The following is a 26,699-nucleotide window of genomic DNA, read 5'->3' as shown; positions in this document are numbered from 1 at the left end:
CATAATTCATCATGATGTATTACCGTTTTTTTTTTTTTTTTCACAGAAATAGCCTTAAGATTTAAATAGAGAAATATTTTAAAGCACTTCAAAATTAGTGACTTTTGTATTCTCTGAGCCTGCTATTTTAATAACATTATTTCTATACTAAGCTATTAAACATGGGTTATATTAAACAGCTAGCTTACAATTCCTGAAAAGTACACTCAGCATTTAGGAGAGTCCATAATAAAACAAATTATTTTAATAATTTTCATCTGGAAATGGATAAACATGAAAAGAATACAGAAGTTAGAGGCCCCTGCCAAGTATTTGATGGAAATCTAACTGAATCTCAGTGGCTATGGTATGCTATGTGCAATATCACCACATCAGCAATTTATAACCTCACAGACATCATTTATCAACATTTATCAACACAGATATCAACATCATTTGCAGAATTTACAATGAGTTCAACATTACTCATAGCTGAAGAAAGTATGCTGGTTCCTTGTCAACATTACCCAAGACACAATGTTTGATTATTCATTTATACATATATTGTAGTTCTAGTGAATGATTCTACGGCATTGTTCTTATTCAGCAAACACTGAACTATACCCCAGGTCTTTTCAATTCTTATTTTGAAACAAGTTCTCTACAAAATTACCCTCCGTTACCTTGAACACTGGATGCTACAAGCATTACAGAATGAGTATATGTCTGAAAATGACCTGGCTCTAATCAAAGAGCATTTAAATGATGCACTTCATCATTGTGGAATGAGAGATTAGGGAGCAAGCAGAACACTAGATCTCTCAGAGGAGTTTTCTGAGTGAACATACATTTGACTTTGACTCTGAAGGGTTAGATTTGAAGTCAATAAGAAGAGATGGATCTATTGGAGGACAATAATGGAAAGGGAGAGAAAGGCTTGAGAACTTTGAAGAGGCCCACTTTGATATGAATGAATAAAAGAGGATATAGAGAGGAGGCAGGGCTCCAGACACAAGAAGAACTGGATCAAATTCAATAATCCCAGTATTTATTGGAAGAAATTTTTTATGTGAATTCTTGATTAGACAGTTTGAATTTGTGGAGATCTTTACATACATAGAGTAATGGCAAGATGATTTGTGTACTTTGATGATCTGTCTGATAGGAATCAGCATCAATTAATTATTTCTTGGAAAGAATCTAAAGGAAATCTTAAAACACAGAGAACTCCCAAAAGGATACTGCAGAATTCTCAGGGAGAGGTAATAGGAATTTAACTGGATTATTTACAATGGGCCCACAAAGAAATAAATGAATAAATATATCTTAAAACAAAATACAGACTACTGCCATTGCTCTTGCTTACACCATATAACTCAATTGACAGAGCATCATTGCTAAAGATTCCAGCTACATGAATCATGTAGATCATTGTGCTTATCTGGAAACTCCAGTCCTGCTGGCTAGATTTCATAATTCTGGACAGCACTATGTTACTACTTGGGAATAAAAATAACAGTCCTATCTAGCTTTAAACCCTGCCAACCACAGTAATACTAGGCCTGGTATGACATGCCCACTAGTGCAATAGTAGCAGAAGTGGTTTGGCAATAACAAATAATTTTCTAAATATATCTAACGATTGCTCTGCAAGATATAACTTAAATCCATGACAGGGTATTTTATAGGTTGTAGCGAAGACTGTAATACTATAATAATAAATGGAGAGAATATTAAATTGACTCTTAAGTCATTTTCCTTATACCCAAAGGTTAGTGCCACTCCCAATCCTTGTAAGAGAAGTTTCATTGTATAGAACAAAGGTATTAATATAGAGACCCACAACTGGTCAATGTTCAGAGAATATTGTTCTGTGGAGTGTTTATCTCTGAAGACCATAGGTACATCACTTCCTCATCCCCAAGGGTCAGAAATCATCATGAAGGAAGGAAAAGTCAGAAAGACTATAGGAACAACAGGTATTGGGCATTTGCAGTAATACAGTACTTGCCAGCCATAACAGTTACATTGCAGATATAAACTCACAGAACAGTGTCGGTAGGTACAAGACCTGCACAAGATCAAGTCAGCCAAAATCTCAACAGAGTCAGAAAGCAGGGAGTTGCATGAAATGTGACCACTAGTTAAGGAGCTTTTGGAAAATGTTGGGTGCTGGAGAAGGAAGAGTCAGTTTTCTAAAGGATACAGTCCCTGAGATGCTATCCATGCTTTAATAGGCAGTCTTATAGCTATGCATGCTCTGTAGATTCAGTGATTTTTTTAAAAGAGCCCCTAAAATTAGGAGTAAATAGTAGGGAAGAGTATTGAAGAACTTGTAAGGGAGGGAGAAGAGGTGAATTTGCTCAAAACTATTGTATTCATGTAAGAAGTTCTCAAACAATAAAAAGTTGTATCAAATCTTGAAAGAAATAAAATACAATATAAAGGTTGTAATTATCCTAAAAGGTTCACTACAACACTTATAAATGTTTTCTGCCCTCAAATACATGTGATACTTCTTAAAACAATCCCCAAATTTTGTCTGCCTAGGTCCTCTGCAAGAGCAGCAAACGCTTTAAACTCCTGAGCTATGACTACAGCACCCAAACCATAACTTTAAAAAGTGTAAAAGCACCCTAATGACAACTATTGTACTTTGATTAAATTATTTATGTAAAAATGTGAATTAGAATAATAGCTTCTAAAATTATTAAAGGTGTTTAAGCACATTGGGTTATAGATAAGTAGTCGTAGGGAATTAACTTGATAGGTCAATCATCTATATGTGTATTTAAAAGTATATCTTGGTTATCATGTATTGTGTTATGAAAATGAGAAGCTGTAACAATTAACACTGACATTTTTAATACAGAATGGATACTATTCTAGATATAAACAAAAATAATGTAAAAGTAATAGCACGAGTAAAGCAGTTAATCCTAAGCATTGTGAAGTTCACTGATAACACTGTAAAGCAGGCCAAAATATTCCGGTTTCCAGTTAGAATAAATGTCAGCTCCATGGGTTTCATTCTAAAGGAAGGTGCATAGACATAATGGACCTGAAATGAGGGTAATGGAAACAGCCCCTTACAGAAATATCCAAAGAGTATTTCAGATAATTGACTATCAAATAAAATGACTATGCAAAGGAAAGGCCAAGTATGTGTTCAGATGGAAGGAGTATGCAAAATAAAAATTGTTCAGTGCTCTTTTAGACATGTTAGTTTTTACTTTAAGTATCTAGAGTGTTTTAATAAGAGATGAAAAACTCACGGACTCCTATTTTAAATAATATCAATGTGATATTTAAGTCTTAGCATAGTTACTTATAAATATCATTAAAATGAATATGTCATATGATATTAGACACTGTATGGCACGCACAATATCTTGAGGTCAATTATTAGTTTTACAAAGCAAAAATAGTTAGATAATAATCACTGTCTACCTGTAGTCCCAGCATTGGTTAGGAAGAAGAAGGAGAATCATAGGTTTAAGGTCATTCTTGGCTACACAGTAAGTCTGAGGCCAGCATGGGATGCATTAATACCTTGTCTCAAAAAGTTAGGAAATGAGAAGAAAAGGGTGAAGGAGGAAAAGGGTGAGGTAGAGGAGGGGAAATAGGAGGAAGAGGAGGAGATGGAAGAGGAAGAGGCATGACAATCTAAACACCAACCATTGTCTTTTAAAGCTGTCAAAACAGAAATGCTTTTAGTATATCACTGTGAGTCGAGTCTTGAGAAATCATTTCATTCAGAATTTAGGAAGCAATTACTTGGGAAGAATGTTTGAGAACCTTACAACCACCTTAACTGTGGCCATTGCATAAAAATAGCTTTTCAGCATTCTACTTTGACGCATCTTTACCAGAAAATGCAAAGATGTCACTTGGTTTAGAAGAATTGTCTAATGTTTTGATCCTGGAGGTGAAATTATGCAAAGAATAAATCTGAACAGACCATATGCAGAATGTGGGTTGTGATATACTCATTGTTCATCACACTTACACCCAAAGAAATATCTATTATGTGCTTCTGCGATCCTTGAATACAGCAAGTTTATTACCCCTGTCAATTTTCATAGATTTTCTGCTTGATACATAGTTTTCTGTGAAGAAGTCTTAGTCACACTGAACAATTCCATTATCATTGCTTTCTGTCTTAAGTAGCCCATTTACTTTCGCTCTCAATTCAATAAAAGGCTCATCTGATAAAAAGTAAGGTCCAAGAAAGTATAAATACTCCCCAATGAATTTTCTGAGAAGTTGCTAACTCTAAGTATTTAGAAGTTATTTTTTCTGAGGAATTATTTTAGATTAACATACTTAAAAATAAATTAAGTTTTATAAAATTTTAATGGCATTAGATATTTCTTTATTTTTATTAGTCATAATATAACTTAATTAAACATCAATTACTTTGGTAGACATTTTGACAATAATGGAAATATTTGTATATAAACAGTAACTGAAAAGATGTCTGGTAATTTCTCAAAATTAATTGATAATGTTAGGAACAGCTTCACACTTAGCCTTGAAGGTATAACATAAATCTTTTTACACTGCTAGAGCAAGGCCTTTGATTCTATTCATTCACTAAGTCAGATTATTTTCTTGCACTTAGTCTTGAATTTTCAGTGTTACTGAAAAGCAAAGTCTAAGACTCAAAAGCCAGTACTTCTTTAGGTCTGACCAGATAGGTGCTCAAGAAAGAAATAGAGAGTGGGGGAGGGAGAGAGAGAGAGAGAGAGAGAGAGAGAGAGAGAGAGAGAGAGAGAGAGGTCCATGTGTGTGAGTTTGCACATGCATGAAAAATATAATTCAACTTCAAGTGCTATTCTTCAGGAACTGACCAACTTCTTCAGAGGAGATATGGCTTTCTACTTTTTCTTCATTGGTACTAGAAAGAATCCTAATATCTTTTTGAAGAAATGGTTTCAGGAAATCAGACGTGCATCTTCACATTTTCAAGGAAAACAGCTTTACTGACCGAGGGAATCTCACTAGTCCTCACTGTCTACTGACAGGATTTACATAAAATCACTCAACACAGATCAAATTAAACAAATAAAAATGATAAACAAATCAACAATTCTTGATTATGAGCCAAGCAAATTTTAAATGGTTACATTGAAACAACATAATTTTGTCAAAATAATACAGTTGAAATACTAAAACTTTGAGCAGAAATACTTAAAGTTGTGTCATAGAGTTTCTATTGCTATGATAAAACACCATGACCAAAAGCAATTTGAAGCGGAAATGCTTTACTTTGTTTATTCTTCCATATAACAGTTCATCATAAAGGCAGTCATAATCGGAACTCAAACAGAGCAGGAATCTGAAGGCAAAGTTGATGGAAGAGGCCCTACAGAGAAGGAAGTGATGTTTCCTAAGGATTTCAGCACTTTTTTAAAACTCTGGCTTTCAAACTTGCTATTTCCTATCCTGAATAGTTTACAACAGCTATAGATGTTAGTTTAAATAATTATCAGTTTATGATCATTTGCTCCACTAATAATACTTAATATTTTAAATATCAAATTTGAATATTTTATCTGTAACCTTGAAAGCTTTTGAAAATTTATGTTGTCATACATTCAATGTTGCATGGTCAAACTCCCAGTGGCTAGTTCTATAAAGAAAACTGAATTCTTCCAATCTGGCACACACCACCAGAAGACATCAATAGTAATAGTGAAAAGCTAACAATTTTAAGAGTTCTCTTTATGGTTTTCTAGCTAGGCTGTTAATTTGGGGGGAGGGGTGTAGGACTTGACACTGAAGCTTTCTATATCCCTCCCATTTTTGAACTGTGAGTTTACAGTCATCGATACTACTGCAAAAGTATCTCCACTGTCCTTTACAGTCAGCAGAAATATAGATTATTGACTTCCATATAGTTTCTGTAATAGCAAGAAACACGGCCATTCTCATATTCTCTGGTGTTTGCATGTGCCACAGATGTCACTCATCATGGTCTCTGGTGTCAGTATAGACCACAGACATCATCTTTGTGTATACATAAACAAAAATTGGGCTTCTTATACATTTTCTATTCCAGAATTTAAAAAAAAAAAATGTTTCTAAATAGGTTGCACATTTTTGTTCTTTACTCATATAGAGGTGAGATGATCACATCATGTTTTAAATGTAGGAGAAAGAGTAAGAAAAGAGATTAATGTAGAAGAAGACACAGAGAAAAATTCAGCAGAGAAGGAAGAAGAGAAAAAAAGAAGAGAGAATATAGGAAGGAGGAGAAAAAGAAAAGAATTTGAATAAATATCAAGAATAAGTTTGCTTATTCTCAAGAACTGCAACTTAATTCCATCTGCAAAACACACATCTTATATACTACTAACAGGTTCTGAACACTAAGAGCCATGATATTTGGGGGACATTTTAACCCTTCTACAATTAACAAAATAAATTGTCTTTGTTTAATGATTGTGTTCTTAATTAAATGGTCCTCTCTGTTGTTCCAATATCAAAAATACTAAAGCAAAACAAATACACATTTTAAGTGATCAAACTAAAAAATGTCTTCAGATCAGTGATATTTGATTAAACATAATATGAATAGTGATTTCAAAGACACAGGTTCTAGTATCTGTGGTCAAGGTGTCAGAAATGTTGTGAAGTTCATTAAACAACAGAAATCACTAAATATTAAATATATACAACCACAAATATTATGTTTTAAATTGGCATATAGGGAAATTAAAATACATACATTTTAACTGATTACAACAGTGAAAGTAGGAAGCAAAACAAAAGCAGCTGTGAAAGACTTGTCTGACTTTAAAAATAAAATAAAAAATGGAGGAGGAATTGAAGAGAGCATATATAAACATATGCAACTCCACCATCAGTCAGTTCTGTAACCTAATGTAGTTCCCACATGTAGTGAACACCAGGAAATATCAAACAAAACAAACAGATTTAAATCAATGCTTTCTTGTGTAAAACAGTATCATCATTTTTACCTTTGGGGCAATGCTTAGCTGAGATTATCCTATTTAAATGGCCATGGTTTAAAAAAAATAGATCCAATCTGTTTTTTCATGATGAAACGTGCACCAAGGACATATGATTATTTCTCCCTTAGGATAAAGCAAAAAGACATGTTGAATCATATCCAAATTGTATAAATAGATGTTAATAGAAGATACAGATTATTTCTCATATTTGAAATGTGTTCTGAGAACAATGGCTTTATTTTAACAGCACAAAAGGTCTTTTAGAGATCCTATGCTAATTCAATAGACATATTTAAAAGGCAAAATGTTAATGTAGAATTTTGACAGGAAGCTAAAACTTAAAGAAGACTTAGAGTTCTTTAAACATGTGTAATTTGGAGGTACCTTAATGACTTTTCCATCTTCCTTTAATATATTATATGAAAGAACACATTATTATTTAACATTAATCACTCATGCAGAGTAGACCTGACATAAGCCAAAACAACGTGATCATTGAAATAATATGACTGTGGTCCTTAGAGATGATAGGTTTGCTAAAACTGAGAATGTCTTTGTAAGTCTTCTGATTCTTGAGGCTCAATTACGTACATTTTATTATCCTCATAGCTTTTTCATATATTTGCATTGCTAGTAAATAAGTGAGTTTTCTTTGTAACTATGATGTTACTACTGAATGGTTGCAAAATTTTAAGACATAGATTGTAGTTGCCATTACAGAAGTAGGGGTAAGCAGAATCAGTGTGAAAGTGGTCAAGGGCTTCTTTGATGGCTAGGTGGTGCAGTCAGTATTAAGACTATAGCATAATGTAGGTAGATAATATTGGCAATTAAAACTAGATTTCCTTACCAGGTTGGGTTGGAGAGATGGTTTAGCAGTTAAGAGTGTTTGTTACACTGTGGAAGACCTGGGTTCAGTTTTATACACCCAAGTACTGGCTTACAGATAAACTCCAGTTCCAGGGTATCTAATTCCTTGTTTGCCTCTCTCAGGTACCAGGAAGACAATACACTCATACACATAATTCATCTTAAACAACAATAACAGTTTGAAAGGATTGTGAGTGTTTATTTACCACCCATTATTATTAACGTATTTATTATTCCAGGTCCCTTTACATACACTCAAAAGCTCTTTATCAAGATGATAAAGACTGATCCTTGCTGCTGGGGCAGACCACTAGCTGGTCTGCTCCGAAAAAGACACCATATCCTGACCCATCCTAGAGGATCCACTGCAATCAGAGTAGTTGGACCTCAGTATCACAGGATCACAGAGACAGCTGAACTCTGGGGAGTTCTGATACAACTAAGATATCAGGAGAGAAAGTCTTCAGTCAGAGACAGTGAGGGTAAGTAGCATTAGAGATAACCAGATGGCTAAAGGCAAGTGCAAGAACATAAGCAACAGAAACCAAGGTTACTTGGCATCATAAGAACCCAGTTCTCCCACCACAGCAAGTCCTAAATACTTCATCACATTGGAAAAGCAAGATTCAGATTTAAAATCACTTCTCATGATAATGATAAGAAAATGTAAATAACTCCCTTAAAGAAATACAGGAGAACACAGGTAAACAGGTAGAAGCCCTTAAAAAGAAAACACAAAAATTCCTTAAAGAATTAAAAGAAAACACAATCGAACAGGAGAAGGAATTAAACAAAACCAACCAGGTTCTAAAAATAGAAGTAGAAACAATAAATAAATCACAAAGGGAAACTAGCCTGGAGATAGAAAACCTAGGAAAGAGATCAGTAGTCAGAGATGCAAGCATCACCAACAGAATACGAAAGATAGAAGAGAGAAGCTCATGTGCAGGGGACACCATGGAAAACATTTACACAACTGTCAAAGAGAATGAAAAATGCCAAAAGCTTCTAACCCAAAACATCCAGGAAATTTAGGACACAATGAGAAGGCCAAACTTAAGGATAATAGGTGTAGAAGAGAATGATGATTCCCAAATTAAAGGGCCAGTAAATATCTTCAACAAAATTATAGAAGAAAACTTTCCTAACCTAAAAACAGAGATGCCCACGAACCTACAAGAAGCCTACAGAAACCCAAATAGACTAGACTAGAAAAGAAATTCCTTCCATCACATAATAATCAAAACACCAAATGCACAACACAAAGAAAGAATATTAAAAGCAGTAAGTGAAAAAGGTCAAGTAACATATAAAGGTTGACCTATAAGATTACACCAGACTTCTCACCACAGACTATAAAAGCTAGAAGATCCTGGACAGATACCGTATAGTCTCTAAGAAAGACAAATGCCAGCCCAGGCTACTATACCCAGCAAAACTATACTCAATAACCATAGATGGAGAAACCAATATATTCCATGTCAAAACCAAACTTACATAATATCTTTCCACAAATCCAGCCCTACAAAGAATAATAGATGGAAAATTCCAACACAAGGAGGGAAACTACAACCTAGAAAAAGAAAGAAACTAATCTTCTTTCAATAACCAAAAAGAAGATAGCCACACAAACATAAATCCACCTCTAATAACAAAAATAACAGGAAGCAACAGTCACTCTTTCTTATTATCTCTTAACACCAATGGGCTCAATTCCCCCAATAAAAGGACAAAGACTAATGGAGTGGATAAGTAAACAGATCCCAGAATTTTGCTGCAGACAGGAAATGTACCTCAGTGACAAAGACTGACACTATCTCAGAGTAAAGGCTGGAAAACAATTTTTCAAGCAAATGGTCCCAGGAAAGAAGCTGGAGTAGCCATTCTAGTATCGGATAAAACCGACTTTCAACCAAAAGTTTTCAAAAAAGATAAGGAAGAATACTTCATACCCATCAAAGGAAAAATCTACCAAGATGAACTCTCAATTCTGAATATCTACATCCAAATGCAAGGGTGCCCACATTCATAAGAAAAACTTTAATAAAATTTAAAGCATAAATTTTACCTCACACAATACAAGTGGTAGACTTCAACACCCCACTCTCATCAATGGACAGATCATGGAAACAAAAATTAAACAGAGACACAGTGAGACTAACAGAAGTTATTAACCAAATGAATTTAATCAATATCTATAGAACATTTCATCCAAAAACAAAATAATATACCTTCTTCTCAGCACCTCATGGTACCTTCAATAAAATAGACCATAAAATTGGTCAAAAACCAGGTCTAGACAGATACAAAATGATTTAAATAATCCAATGCATCCTATCAGATCACCATGGAGTAATGCTGGTCTTCATTAACAACAAAAACAAAAAAAGCCCACATACATATGGAAACTGAACAGTGCTCTTCTCCATTGTAACTTGGTCAAGGAAAAAATAAAGAAAAAATTAAAGACTTTAGAATTTAATGAAATTGAAGGCACATCATACCAAGACTTATGGGACACAATGAAAGGAGTGCTAAGAGGAAAACTCATAGCTCTAAGTGCCTACAAAAAGAAACTGGAGAGAGCATACACTAGCATCTTGACAGCACACCTGAAAGCTCTAGAACAAGAAGAAGGAAATAAAGGAGGAGAAGATGGCAGGAAAGAATCAAACTCAGGGTTGAAATCAACCATTTAAAAAAAACAACAACAAAACCTTACAAAGAATTAACAAAAGCAGAAGCTAGTTCTTTGAGAAAAACAACATTATAAATAAACCCTAAATCATACTAACCAGAGGGCACAGAAAAAGTACCCAAATTAATAAAATCAGAACTGAAAAGGGAGATATAACAACAGAAACTGAAGAAATTTTAAAAAACCATCAGATCCTAGTACAAAAGCCTATACTCAATAAAACTGGAAAATCTGGATGAAATGGACAATTTTTTAGACAGATATAAGGTACCAAACTCAAATCAGTACCAGATAAACCATGTAAACAGTCCAATAACCCCTACAGAAATAGCAGTAAAATAGCAGAAATAGTCAGTAAAAGTTTCCAAAAAAAAAAAAAAAAAGCCTAGGACTAGATGGTTTTAGTTCAGAATTCTATCAGACCTTCAAAGAAGATCTAATACTAATTTTCTCCAAGTATTCCACAAAATAGAAACAGAAGGAACACTACCCAATTCTTTCTATGCAGCCACAATTACACTCATACCTAAACCACAAAAAGACCTAACAAAGAAAGAAGACTTCAGATTAATCTCCCTTATGAATATCAATGCAAAAAAAATTCTTGCATACTGAATCCAAGAACATATCAAAACAATCATTAATCATGATCAAGTAGGCTTTATGCCAGAAATGCAGGGATGGTTCAATATATGAAAACCTATCAGTGTAATACACTATATTAACAAACTCAAAGAAAAGAACATGATCATCTCACCAGATGCTGAAAAATCATTTTATAAAATTTGACATCTCTTCATGGTAAAAGTCTTGGAAAGATCAGGAATTCAAGGTCCATACTCAAACATAGTAAAAGCAATATACAGCAAACCAGTAGCCAACATAAAACTAAATGGAGAGAAACTTGAAGTAATCCTACTAAGATCAGGGACTAGACAAGGCTGTCCACTCTCTTCCTACCTATTCAATATAGTACTTGAACTCCTAGCCAGAATAATTAAACAACAAAAGGAAGTCAAAAGGGATACAAATAGGAAAGGAAGAAATCAAAAAATCACTATTTGCAGATGATCTGATAGTATACTTAAGTGACCCCCAAAATTCCACCAGAGAACCCCTAAACCTGATAAACAACTTCACCAATGTGGCTGGTTATAAAATTAATACAAAGAAATCAGTAGCCTTCCTCTATTCAAATGATAAACAGGCTGAGAAAGAAATTAAGGAAACAACACCTTTCACAATAGTCACAAATAATATAAAATACCTTTGTGTGAATGTAGCCAAGCAAGTGAAAATTTCATATGACAAGAACTTCAAGTCTCTGAAGAAATCTAGGAAGGTCTCAGAAAATGGAAAAATCTCTCATGCTTCTGGATTGGCAAGATTAATATAGTAAACATGGCCATCTTGATGCAAGCAATCTACAGATTCAATGCAATCCCCATCAAAATCCCAAATCAATTCTTCATAGAGTTAGAAAGAATAAATTTCAAATTCAATTGAAATAACAAACAACCCTGGATAGCAAAAATTATTCTCAACAATAAAAGAACTTCTGGTAGAGTCACCATCCCTGACCACAAGCTGTACTACAGAGCAATAGTGATAAAAACTGCATGGTATTGGTACAGAAACAGGCAGAAAGATCAATGGATAGAATTGAATACCCAGAAATGAACCCACACACCTATGGTCACTTGATCTTTGACAAAGGAGCTAAAACCATCTATTAAAAAACAGACAGCGTTTTCAATGAATGGTGCGGTTCAACTGGAGGTCAGCATGTAGAAGAATTCAAATCGATCCATTTTTATCTCCTTGTACAAAGCTCAAGTCCAAGTGGATCAAGGACCTCCACATAAAACTAGATACACTGAAACTAATAGAAGAGAAGGTGGAGAAGAGCCTCAAACACATGGTCACAGGGGGAATGTTCCTGAACAGAATGCCAATGGCTTATGTTTAAGATTAAGAATTGATAAATGGGACCTCTTGAAATTGCAAAGTTTCTGGAAAGCAAAGGACACTGTCAATAGCTCAAAATGGCAATTACTAGATTAAGAAAAGATCTTTATCAATTCTACATCTGATAGAGGATTAATATCAAATACATACAAAGAACTCAAGGAACTAGACTCCAGACAATCAAATATCTCCATTAAAAATGGGGTACAGAGCAAAACAAAGAATTCTCAACAGAGGAAACTTGAATGGCCAAGGAACACCTAAAGAAATGTTCAACATCCTTAATCATCAGGAAAATGCAAATCAAAACAACCCTGAGATTCTACCTTACACTAGTCAGAATGGTTAAGACCAAAAACTCAGGTGATAGCAGATGCTATAGAGGATGTGGAAAAAGAGCAACACTCCTTCATTGTTGCTGGGATTGTAAGTGACCGTCTGGTGTCTGCCCCCCCTGGGGATCCCCATGTACAGTTACCAAATGCAAACATTGTTCTGTATTTCAGGGACAACATGTTGACAGAAGCCTGATATAGTCTAGGTTGATTGAGTAACTTGTAATCATCCATAGGAAGACACAGAATGAATTCAATCTGGACTTTAAGTCCTGGTATCATCAGGCTGTGTTCTTGAGAATTTTATTTTGGAATCTTGAGAAGCCATCTTGTAAAAACCTCAGACTCTCAGGCAGATGAAAGACCACATGGATCAAAGGCAAACAGGCATAGCTATCTCATGTGAGCATATTCTGAAGTGGTTAGGTCCCATGTTTGTCTAGCTCACCATAAATACAGTGCATTAGGGCAAATTTTAAAGCATTGGACAGTAAGCATGTTTTACATCACATCTCAGAAAACCATTGTGCTATTATATAGCTATTTTATATTTCAGGTGATTTAAAACATTTGATTTAAGGTAATTTTGTTACAAAAAAGATTAGTTTAATAAACAGATATGATTGCCCTATATTGAGTGAAAATCGTGTCTGACATCCTTTTTTGTTATTGAAGAAGGCAAAAAGTATTTAAAGATTTTTTTCTCAGTTTTAAAAGAATATTTTACATAATTTTTCAATTTACATATATTAAGAGATCATTGTATATAAATTTACTAAAATGAATTTATTAACATTAATCACACTTTACTAGATACTATGTTTGAAAATTAATAAATTTAATAACAATGTTTCAAAGAGTTATTTTACATATTTATAAGAATTATTAAAGTTTCTATTTGAGGTAAAGGTCACTCTCAGTATATCACTACTTGGTCATTCAAATAGCATGGCTTGTGCATTTTCAAAGATGTTACATCTCTAGGAAGATATACAGTGCTAATATATTTATCAATCTAAACTCATAATAATAGAACACTTTACCTGCACAAGAGTTTATGAGTGGCAGCAGAATTATCAGTTTCCATAGCAACCTCATCTCCACGTTCGAAGGTCAAAAATTTCTCCCATGCAATCAGCAGGAAAGAAGATTGTATCTTCTATTCAGTTTGTTAGCAATCTATCTTAAGGAAACAAAATTGACAAACATGAGTATCTCAATATGTATCCAAAATGTTAAGCATTGATTAAAATTATTAAGAATATGTTATCAAAATAAAGCCATATAAGTGACTACTCAGTTGCTCACATTTCAGTATACATCTGGATTTATTAAAATAATTCAGTGATACAACATGATCATTCAATTACATAATTCAATGTACAACATGTAGTTTAAATTTTCTATTTATTAGATTTTAAGTCTGTAATTTTAACTTTCAATAATTATGTTCTACCACATACAAACACACATACACATGGTTCATAGAAATCACAGATATTTTGTGTTCTATTAAAATTATTTAGAACATACTCATTATGATTCCTTATATTTCTTAAAGTTAATAGAACTTAAAAAATATTATTACAAAATTTCTGTAGGAACTCCATTCCCAGTGACATTATCTTGCAGATAGGAGATGTGCTTTCCCCAAGAGGTTACACCATAATTGTTGTTAATTTATCTTGACATTTTAGCTATTCCATGATAAATGAAACCAAGAAAAGGTGCTAGCATGCCCTTTACTTCACAAAAAAAATCTAATAAGAGGTTTATAAATACTGATAAACTCATAAAATATTAGAATAACCTTGGTATAGTCTCACCTAGGTCATTGTGATAAAACTATTGGACACCAAATGAAACTTGTATTGTAGTAGAACTACATTCAAGCTCAAATCTCCTTAGAAAGTGTTGGATACTATATATAAAACTGAATAATACAGTTTAAAGTATAAATACTTATGAAAAAGTGATTATATTCCACTTTCAAAAAATAAAGTGTCAGTGTTTAAATTAAGAGATGAAAGATTACAGATAGAAAGAGTGCTCAGTACAATAAGCAACCCAGAGTAGGTGACGCTGATAATTGCCACAAAAAAGCTCTGATCGGCTTTACACTTCAGTTTTTGTTACATGTTTGAATATGTATTAATATATTCAGATTTGAATATCTAAATATATCTAAAATCTTTGTTTCTGGGACATTGTATAAAATAGCAGCAAAAAAGACCCAAACAAAAAACCCAACCAACAAACAAATGAACACACAACAACAACAAAAACAACAAATAGGCTTAGAGAGACGGCTCAGCAGTTGAGAGTACTGAATGCTGTTCCAGAGGACTCAAGTTCAATTGCCAGCTCCTACATGGAAACTCACTATCAGTAACCCGATGTCTTGCCCACTCCTGGCTTCTATGGGAACTATGTGGAAATGTGGTACAGCCATTCTTTCAGGTAAAAACCCATATACCATACAGGTACACTTGAGATGTATCCTATGGGCATGATCCAATCCCTGACATGATTAATGATACTCTATTTTACTGGTAGACAGGAGCCTAGTGTAACTGTCCTCTGAGATGCTCCACCCAGCAGCTGACTAAAACAGATGTAGAGAGACTCACAGCCAAACATTAGTTGGAGCACTGGAAGTCTTGTGAAAGAGTTCAGGGAATGATTACAGAACCTGGAGGGATAGGGACTCCACAAGAAGACAAACAGAGTCAATTGACCTGGGCCCTTATGGGCTCCCAGAGACTGAATCACCAACCAAACAACAAACAAAGGCTGAACCTTGACCCCTGCACATATACAGGAGATGTATAGCTTGGCCTACATAAGGGTCCCCCAACAACTGATGTCAAGGCTGTCTCTGAATCTGTTGCCTGCCTGGAGATCCTGTCCCCCTAACTAGGCTGCATTTTCTGACCTCAGTGGGAGAGGGCATACCTAGTCTTGCAGTGATTTGTGGTGTCAGGGTGAGTGGTACCCAAGAATACCTCATACTTCTCAGAGAGGAAGAGGAGTGAGGGATGGTGGAAGGGGACCTGTGAGAGGAAGGACTGGGAGAAGAGGGGTAGTGCAATCAGGATATAAAGTGAGTGAATAAATAAATAAATAAATAATAGAATGCAAACCTGCAAAAAAGAAAATGGAAAAAAATAACAATAAAAATAAAATATAGCAAAAGTAAGTCAAAACTAAAAATTCAACAGAAATAAAAAGCAAGTCAGAAAGAGCATTCTTAGTAAGAGTAAGATAATCATTCCTGAGATACAGAATGTTACTGCAGCAGCATTCATGAGCTTCACCAGGTAAAGAGTGCCTAAAAGATGCGTTTAGAGTTTCAGGGAAGAGCAAAGGTCTGAACAGAGACAGATGGTAGGACTTAAAGGAAAGGGAACAGTGCCAAGGCACAGGTTGAGTTTGTAAAGTCATGAACAATGTCCAGAATGATGAAAAAAAAAAAAAAAGCCAATGTTCTAAGGAATGGGGATAAATGCAGTTTTTGAGGGTTTAGTACTGATTTAATTCAAATCTCTGCTACCCCAAAAATTATAGTATTGGGGAGAATAAATGGTATAATTATTAAGATGAACTGAATTCTATTTTTATAACCTCAAAAGGAATGATTTTTTAAATCTACAGTAGCAGATTTAAAGATAAAATTTACCTCTATATAAATCTTGTTCCTCAAACCATTTTTTACCTACTAAAATAAAAACTTTGTTTTTTAAAATACAACAAAGAATTTATTCTATTTTGACAGTCTTCCAAAACTTTGAATCACTTTGCCTCTCACTTCCAAATTCCTTGGAATAATATTCAAAATCATATAAATTTGGAATCTTCCCTTCCCTTCTGCTTTATTTACAAACTTTGGCCATGACAACAATCTGTTTCCTAATCAGTACACGTACCCCATCTATTCATTGAAAAGACATTGTTTGATTTATATATAATTTCCCCAGACTCTACATATTCCTTAAAATCTGCACACTAGTAGCATAAGCATATTTTCCTGTTTTCCTTGCACAATATCTGTATTCTCAAATGTCATGACAGAATTATTAATAGTACTTCTTTCTCCCAAAAGTCAAAGTTTACAAGATAAATTATATGGTCCACTTATTTCATGGATATTCATTATTTCTCCTACCAGATTCTCTCGTCTTCCTCTCATGATTAAAGCTATGTGGATGTCTCTAGAGAAGCACAACTCCTTAAGTTCCCCCAGTTTATAGAGTTGTAGCAGTATTGTTTCTGCCTCGTAGCTCCAGGAATCCATTTCCTTTGCTGCAGCATGTGTTAAAGGGAAATACATGTGTACCTTAACACTGAAATCAGTAACAGTCAAAGCACAGTATTGCCACCATGAAAACTCAATTAGGCAACCCCATAGGAAGACCAGAAGTCTCAACTAACCAGGACCCCTGAGATCTCTGGAACACTGAGCCACCAAACAGGCTGTTCTGAGGCCCTCAACACATATATAGCAGAACACTGCCTGGTCTGGCCTTAGTGGGAGAGGTCTAACCCTTGAGAGATTTGAGGCACTAGAGAGTGACAAGGCCTGGCAGGGGAGAGGAAATCCTCTTGGAGACAGGGGGAGGAGGAATGGGATGAGAAACGGTGGGAGGACAGACAGGAAGTGGGGCAATGACTGGATTGTAAAAAATAAAATAAAAGAAATAATAATTTAAAACCCTCAAATATCTTCATCTCAGGTTAAATGCTATCTCACAAGTGTCACTATGACCTTGTCTCAAGTTGCTGCTAACAGCCCACAGTTTTAGGAATTTCTTCAAAAATACCTTTTTTTCCAATTTTAGGAATTTCTTCAAACACCATGAAATGTTCATTTCCCTCATAAATCTTGAAGTGTGTTATAAAGGATATAAAATTAATTGTTAAAATTCTACCTCCATGTAAGTGTCTCCCCAAAACAGCTCCCTCTGTTTTCAACAACTCCAGTATACAAGGCTTTCATGATGCCAGCAGAATGTAGACTCCCTTGTTTACTAGTTATGCGTGTTTCCTCCTGCTGTTCTAGCTTCCTGTTTTCTTTGTCCTGAATATAATCTTACATTTGCTGTTGTGATTCACAGATTTGGTTTTCATGTTTCCAACATTATAGAAACTCACCTTTCCATCCAAACAATCTACAATAATACCTCAAATCCGAGAATCATAAAATAGCCAACCATGCCCGTTCTCATAGAAATTTAAAATGCTTGAGCCACGAGCATGATATACGGTGTCTACTGATATTACATCACACTAGTTTCTTTACTCTTGATCTTTAAATGGTAATAAATTTCTTTCAGATTATAACAATGTTCCATATAGAAGTAGAAAATTCTGCACTGATGTATAGCCATATATTTACCATAGGCACCATGATAAAGGCAGAGTTTCCATACTTTACCTTTAAAGTAAACACTATGGATACCATTTCTATGATGATTTCTAAGTGAGCAGGAGAGAAAGCAGAGGTGTTGCTGAAAATATGCTAAGTAACTGATATTTGAACAGGTTAGTATCCGCTAAAAGGGATGGTTTAACTGTGAAACATTTGGTTTTTTTTGTTCTTAATTGTGGACTTTAAAAATTGAAGAATTTGGCATAGAAATCACTGTGAAATTTCTTCTATCTTTTGTAGAACTGCTTGATTCACATTCAGTGTATAATTTCATGGTAAATGTTGTCCTTTTCCATCTGATTGCATATCAGAATATGGTAATGAGGGCAAAGCCCAAAAGACATTTTATTTGTTATTGATTTATGAAGCCAGTCTAAGTATTTATGCATCTTTGCCTTTTATAAAAGTTATGTTTGTAAAAGTTAAGACTGTTCAAGGATCAAGAAAATGTTCTAGCTCAATAAAAGCTATCTGGCTAGCAAAACTCTGGGATTTATTTACTCACAGAACCTAGGGCAGAAATATTCACTGTATATGCTGGTCAATGGCCTGAAAGGCAATCATATGTTTCTAGGACCTTGAGATTACTTAAGGCCAAAGCAGTAAAGAAAGAAAGGTTATAAAACAAACTTAACTTACAACAACTTCTAGAGTTTTAAAAAGTTTTATAAATGTGTCACCAGCATCTTGTTTCAGGTGAGGGTTATAGGCCATGCAATCTTTTAAATGGTATTTTGGATCAAAGAAGTAGGTGCCTCGGTTCATAACCTGACTGCTAAGGTTATTGTTCTATTATTACAAGATGAACTTTGTGGCCCTAGACTATGTGTGTTCACTTTTTCTCTCACATAAGTTCTTAATGTCAGTTTTCAATGTTTCAAACACAAAAAAGTATGGATGACAATCCCTTTCTTATAATAAAGAAACAATCTCTGAGAATTTTCATACATATGTAATTTTGGTAACCAACCTTTCTCAAAACAGCTTGCAGTAAATTGGACATTTTAAATATCAAAGTTAGTATGAGTATTCATGATTTTCTGATAAGACAATTGTATTGCTCAATGATAGAATGTTCTACACTGGGTGTATGCGTAATATTATATAAACAGTTACACAGTGTATAAATTTGTATTCATATTCTCTCTGTCTCCGTCTCTCTCTTTCTCTCTCTCTCTTTGTGTGTGTGTGTGCGTGTGTGTGTGTGTGTGTGTGTGTGTGTGTGTGGTGTGTGTACACATTTATATATTACCTTCCTGGAGATCATTAATGATTCTCAATCTAACATCATTTAGAATCATTGAAGTGACAAGCCTCTGGACATGTCTGTGAAGAATTAAAGATTTATTTGTGCTGTGTAGATCTACCCTAAATATCAGTGGTACTGATACTTGCCTGAGGTCTTTGATTGCATAAAAAAGAGAAAATCAGCAAAGAATGACTTGGCTACTTGAGACACTGATACAGTCTGGGGACATGATGTGACCAGCTACCTGATAAATATCTCACCATGTCTTTGCTCCCTAAATATGTAAACCAAAATAAACCTTTCCATCCTTATGTTCTGTTTGTCTCACATTTTGACACAGCATTGTGTAAAATACATGTTAAACTAACTATCACACCCTACAATCCGTCTCCTGTTGAACAAATTAAGTGCACTTGAAACCACTGTGCCTGTTTATACATGCACGGTCTATGTCAATATTGCCAGAGTGGAATAGTAGTCCATTAGGCCTGGCCTACAAAGCTAACAGTATTTACTGGCTGATCTTTTATGGCTTTGAACCTTAGAGAAACTTCTTTACAGATGCCTGGGATAATCCAATCTGAACTGTACAATACCTTTTGCAGGGAAGAGTTCACTCAGTACCAAGATTACAGAACTGAATTTATCTAAATTTATATAGATGGTGGTCAAAAGGAAAATACCATATGTCAAATAGAAAAAAAAAAAAAAAAAAAACCTGGATCCCACATGTTCAGCAGCTACAGAATCTGAATTCTGCTTTTATCTAACATCTTCTAACCATGTGTTCTAGACCTGCTTCTGACCCCCAGAGGGATGTGAATGAACAATTAGAAAACTATTTTTTATCAGAAAGAAATCACAGCCAGTGCAAGTTTGACTTACCTCAGACAATCCTAACAGCTTATTTAGGTGGCTTAAAATAGTTACATTTTTCTTTCAAGATAAACTATTTATTCTTTCTTCTAAAACTTAACAATCAGCCCCTAAATTGTCAGGAGTAAATATTAACATCAAATATTTACTTGACATAGTTAGGACTTGGGGAATCAAGTGATATTATTACTATCATGAAAACTGGTTTACCCAATAGACATGGAAAATAATGAGAGTCATCACATTTACGAAGTATCTCTTTTTATCCCTCATCAGAGGATTTTTCAGTTTTTCTGTTTTCTCAGAAAACTAGGGATATTTGCTTGACTAAAATGCCCGTGTGGGTGTATATATGCACAGTTTGAAATAAGCCTTTAAAGGGGGCTCATAAACTATTGTCAGTACATAATTGCTGAAGTTAGCAAGCTACAGTGAATGCTAAAGATAATCTAGACTATTGCATTTCAAGATGGGCCCCTATAGTAGAGAAAGAAGAAATCAGTCAGTTCTCTTAGATAGTATTGATAAGACAAACTTGAATGATGGATATTTATGAGATATAACATATTTGGGAGTCTTCATGTCAAATAAACTTTACATCTTTTTTTTTAAATCAGTTGCACTACCTGAAATATTTTTGTCACCATGATAGTAGGAAAAAAAATACAAAACAGGAACTCCCACCAAATAGTTTTGGTTATTGCTCTCCCTTCGTTTAAGGCAATACAATGACCTAAGGAGGGCTGTTTCTTCAATCATGACTCATTTGTATCTTTTGGGTTTGTCAAAAAACTATTGTTGTGGAAGCATGGCCACAAGTGGACATTATTCTTTATCTATAGAAAACACATTTGAAATCAGTGAATTTCCTAGCAGAGATCAAGGTACGTTTTTAGCTTTTTTGTTCATAGTCAGAACCAATGTGCTCAGTGCTAATTGCCCTTTTGTTTTTAATTGACTGGTTAATTAACTGTATCAGATAAATTAAAGATCCCATTTCACTTTCTTCATGTGGCTCTACTGTTTTATTTCAGTGTAATAAACATGTATGGTCAGTAGCTATGAGAAGATTTTAAATAATTTTTACAACAAGCTTTCAAGCTTGGCATTCATGGAGTTATTTACTATCAACTTAAATCAAAATAAATTCAAGTGAAATGTTTATGATTTGAAAAAAATTGGTTTTGGCTGAGAAGTCCTATTTGCCATCAAGTCAAGAAAAGTAGCAAGATGAATTATTCTATCATTTTCTTTGTTTTCAGAATATAAGCTATCATTTATGATAATTGTTATGCCAAGTTCACAAAATAGGCAACCTTAATAGATGATAGATTAAAAGATAACTATGATGCAGCCCTTGTAACACAATCATAGAACATGGCTTCCTTTTGGTTAAGGTAGGATCACAGGCTAAGTGGTTAGCAGTATAAAATAAACACAAATGCACTTGTTCCAGAAGTAAATGACCTCTACATGTTATTTTATGTTTGTTTTCATAGTTTTGTTTTGTTTTATTTTATTGTTTCTGAGACAGGGCTTTGAGATATAACACAAGGTTGCTTTGAACACATAATTCCTTAGCTTCAACTTTGCGAATGCTGCACTGATTTCTAGTTAATTTTCCCTGTTTTCAAATTAGAGAAAGAAAGCTGGAGGACCAGCTCAGCCATTAATACAGTCTCTCTCACAAGCTCAGCATAGTTTCTAGAGGCGATGGAAACATGCTGAAAGAGGCCAATGTGAGAAAATTGGCAATGGCATAAAAATAAAAAATCCTTCCCAATGAATTTTAAACCTAAAGGCACTTCTGTATATAGATGACAAGGGCAGACATTTCACTTGCTTAGCTGAAGAAACAGAAGCCCGGAGGATACCAATTCTTTCCACATTTTAGTTTAGGATTGAGAAGAAGCTCCAGGCCTTAAAGTCACATGGGTTCTCCCCATTTTTGTGCCCTTCTTGATCTGCGACCATGGGTATATCTCCTACAGTCAACTGCAGATATTGTGTGTGCCTGCATTTATATCTACAAAATATAGGTAAATATATTCTTTGGTATTCACAATATTCACCATATTCTTTGGTATTCACATTACCCAGGATAGAAGATAAGGGAGAGCAATGCCACTGGCATTTGGAGGGTTACAACATTCATTCTTCATTCATAAAAACAGGTAATAAGAAACACCAGCATCTTAAAACTTAATAGCCAAGGGGAACAAAACTTGCCATAGGCTTAGTGATATCTTACATGTGCCATAGGCTTAGTGATATCTTACATGTAGGAGAGATTCAGTCATGTTTATCTGGTTCATTTATTCAGTTGCACAGTTTTGTTTTGTGTCCTGTGTTTGCAGGATGGATTATTAGATAGAACTGGGCACATTATATATGATGATAGAATCCTATATCAAAACAAGGTACACAGTGAAGAAAGACTGGAAGCAGTCCCAATTTGGACCGATAAATTATTTTTATGTACTTTAGAAAAAGTATACCCTGAAGTGAGTAGCTAATTTAATTTTGCACGTTATTGTTAAAAATGAAACATGAAATTGATAATTCTGCTTCTCAAGAATGAATGGAGTATTAAAATGAACAGAAAAACTTACTAATGCTAAGAAGAGATTGAATTATTTCTTCTGTAAGTTTATTTCACTGGTGCTCTATTTTCATTTCTAAACTGTGACACATAGTACAGACTACAGAAATCCATGGCCATTATCTGCTACAAAGCAAGTTATGGCCAACTTTAGCTACATGAGACCTTGTCTCAAGAAACAAACAAACAAAACAAAAACAAAATCAAGCAATACAGACAAAGAAAAGGGATAGTGCTCAAATAAAATCACTATTGATAACATATACGAGAAAGAAAATTAATCCATTTGAACATTATATGAAGCCCTCTACGAATGATGAGTCTGGAGATGTTTCTAGTGATAAGCTTAATCAGATTCAATATTTGATAAAATTTTGGATTAATGGAATTATTGAATATTAGGAAAAATAAGAATTATCTAGACTGAAAAGAATGACAGAGATGAGCACACATGCAGGCATATATAATATGTGAGTTCATCTAAAGGAGGAAACAGATGTTTCCTTTTTAGGTTTTATTGCATCTTCATTAATTCCAATTAAGAAATAAACAAGAATACTTTTAGTAAGATTCTAATAAAAGACATATGTGTGCTGAACACTTTATTTTCCTTGGGTGAAGGTATAAACAGAGTTTTATTGGTTATAATATTAGAGATGTAAGAAAATATTTGATATTTTATAAGTTTAAGAAAAGTTAAAAAAGGTATATGAATTTTTTCTATGTTTCTTGTTTTTTGTATTCAAAATTAAATAAAAATTTAAAAAGCAGAGTTTTAGAGAGTAAAACTACTAATAAATCTAACTTGATAGTATTTAGGTAAAGTACTAGAAGATCTTGTGATTAGACCTAATAATATGTCATATTTGAACTTACTTAGAGTGCAAATAAGTTGGACATCAGTGATTTATTAAAAATATATCATTTCTAAAACCGCAAATTGCCATAGAGTGTTAGGGCAATATTCAGAGTTTTCTTGCCTTTTGAAATAATTACTCATCTCATTATGTCTATTAATGAAGAATAGTGGCCAAAACAAGGGAGGTTAACCTGTCATTTTTTATTCCATAATTTTGTTGTCAGGTATGGGTTTGTACTCTGTTTTGAACATATGCTTTAAAACTTTGACAAATTGAAACACTCTCTTGGGAGGCAGAGCCAGGATGACGGAGTGGCTTGGAGCCATGAGTTATGAGGGTCAGTGGAAAGAAATGAGTATGTTTAGCCTGGGGAAGTGAGGATTTCACAGACAGAGGAGAGCCATCTTCAAATATTTGAAGTGCTGTCTTGTGGAAGAAGGATTAAACTTATTATTTGTGTCTCAGGAGAGCAGAACTGAGACCAAAGGGTGGACACTTCAGAGCAGCAAATCTCGGCTTAATAGCAGCCCTGAGCATTTTAACAAGTAGGATGCTTAGCCAGTGGTCACGTGAACCCGCTGTGAAACCTAGGCATTCTGGAACACATACATCCATAGTAAGTCTGGGATTTTAGAGAAAGGAAATCAGAATGTATTTGTTTTTTTTTTTTTTTTTTAATATAATGTGAAGAGGAGGATCTGCTCATAGGATTTAGAAACGTGAATTGTGTACATGCATAAGCAAGTTCAAAAAAAAGTTCTGTTTCTAATATATCCTGATAGAGTGTAATATTAATGATAAGAAGTATATACTAGATAGCTGACTGTCACCATGTCTGGAATACGTTTGACAGTCTTTATATTCCAGTAGAAATTTAAAGTAGATGACCATATTTGCCTTTCTAAACCAGGAATGTTTTGTGTTTATGTATAAAAGCAGCAAGCTGAAAAATCTTCTAACCATGGGTTATTTACTTCTATTTGTAGAGTTATATTCGTCAACATGTATTTACAATTTAGAAAATCTCACATAAATGTGAATATAGCAACTTCACTTTATCAGTCTCTTAATACAGTATCATAGGGTCCAAATACACATAATGCTAAAACCCAAACAACATTGAACTAAAATCAACTGGTTAGTCCAAATTGATGTAGCCAGCCTATATAACTATAGACTCAAAGAACAAACAAACAAGGGATTAACCAGCTCTTCAACACCATTGTTATGTATAGAGTGAGGGAACAGCCTATAGTGTAACAGAGAGCCTGTTTGATTCTTCCCTGTCCCAGAACCCATTATAATGATCATCTCTGAGCTGTATCAGATGGATAAAAATTCTATACACTGATGTCTTTAGTAGTACTTTAAGGGAAAGAAAACTAAGATAGTGGAAGCAAGAGGAAAAATTTAAATTAAATCAATAGGCTAAGAATTACAATGCATCTTATTGAAAGTGAAGATGCTCAGATATACATAGATTATATTTGTTATAGTACTATACAAGGCTTACAATTATTATTTTAATTTTATGGATAAAGAGATGAGAATGGGTGGTGTTTAGTAACTTGGCATACTAGTAAGGAGAAAGAAAACCCATCTCATTGACCAATATCACCCAACCCAGTGATTACATTTACAATGGCCAATAGGACAGAGTGCATAATTTTACCCAAGACATACTCTATGGAATTTAAGAAGACATAGATCCTCCTAATAATGTACTGAATTAAAACTTCCTTTGTTGCAAAGAGCCTAGACGGATGCAAAACTATTACAGATGGGACTGGGCAAGATTCCCACAGCTGCTTTTGGGACTTGAATGATGTAGCATGACATCAAACATTATACAAACACAGTCTTAAATGGAACTCAATAGTTCCCTTCCTGGGGAGTTTCTCACTTCCCTTTCCATGTTTCTATATATTGAAAAACTGTTAGTGTTCACAGGTCTTTTTATTTCTTCTTATCCTTTCTCTTTCTCTCTTTCTTTCTTCCTTTTTTTTTTTTTTAAACTTCATGGCTTTTAGAAGCAATTAGATAAATTCTATGACTGACATGAAAATGAAAAATTGAAAGAAAATAAATGTCTGTAAATGTATAAAACAATATAATTCAAAGACATTCATTGAGAAACACACACACAAGTGTGTATGCATGCAGGAGTATACACAGACACAGACATGCACATACATATACACACAGAGACAGACACACACACACACACACAATACACACACACACAGAGAGAGAGCTGTGCAGCTGTGCATTATGGAAAGAAAACAAAAAATAAGCCACAGATTACACATAAAAAAAATGTGTAGTAATTCCATCCTGTTCCTGTTGCCAGAAGTTCCTGCTCACCAGCACGTGGACGATTGGAGCTTTACCTTGTATTTCACCAGTCTGTAAACTATTAAGTGCAACATAGTATCCCTGACCTTACCAAACCTGGAGTTGTTTCAGGAGGAACATGTAGTTGTCAATCAGCAGTGATGCTGTAAAATCCTGGGAAATTCCTTTGCTGCTGAGTTGCCAGCTACTCAAATGACATAGAGTCAGTCCTGGAAAAGCCTTGATTGGTTGGTAGAAATGGTGGCTGATTGAATAGGAAGAGAGTTGTGAGAAGTCACTTTGGAAGGAAGGAGCAAAGTGCAGTTGATATCAGAGTGTCACACTAAAATGGCCTTTTCTTTCTATATCCTAGAGTAAGGAGTACTGTGGAAAAAAAATTGTGAGGAAAGATCTGTGGTTGCATAGCAGTCATTCTTGGGACGGTTTGGGTGGCTGTATGTGTGTATAAAGAGCCTACTTCTTTGGCAGAGCCACCACTTTACCCTCACAGCTCACTGTT

At 34.4% G+C, this 26,699-nt stretch overlaps 1 protein-coding gene across 2 annotated transcripts in view; it reads right to left on the bottom strand.

The window, feature by feature from the left end:
- Cntn6 (contactin 6) overlaps positions 1-26,699 on the bottom strand; it is a 334,089-nt gene that overhangs the window by 245,504 nt on the left and 61,886 nt on the right. For both annotated transcript variants that reach the window (XM_034511787.2, XM_076940196.1), the window contains exon 2: positions 13,874-14,013. In XM_034511787.2, coding sequence (XP_034367678.1) covers positions 13,874-13,928 — 55 coding nt within the window. In that variant the 5' untranslated portion in view covers positions 13,929-14,013. The remainder of the gene's footprint in view (positions 1-13,873; positions 14,014-26,699) is intronic.

Source organism: Arvicanthis niloticus, chromosome 9 (genome assembly GCF_011762505.2).
Source record: "Arvicanthis niloticus isolate mArvNil1 chromosome 9, mArvNil1.pat.X, whole genome shotgun sequence".
In the NCBI taxonomy this organism is placed as follows: domain Eukaryota; kingdom Metazoa; phylum Chordata; class Mammalia; order Rodentia; family Muridae; genus Arvicanthis; species Arvicanthis niloticus.
The sequence above is the reverse complement of the archived record's forward strand: the minus strand, read 5'-3'. Positions and strand labels throughout refer to the sequence as shown.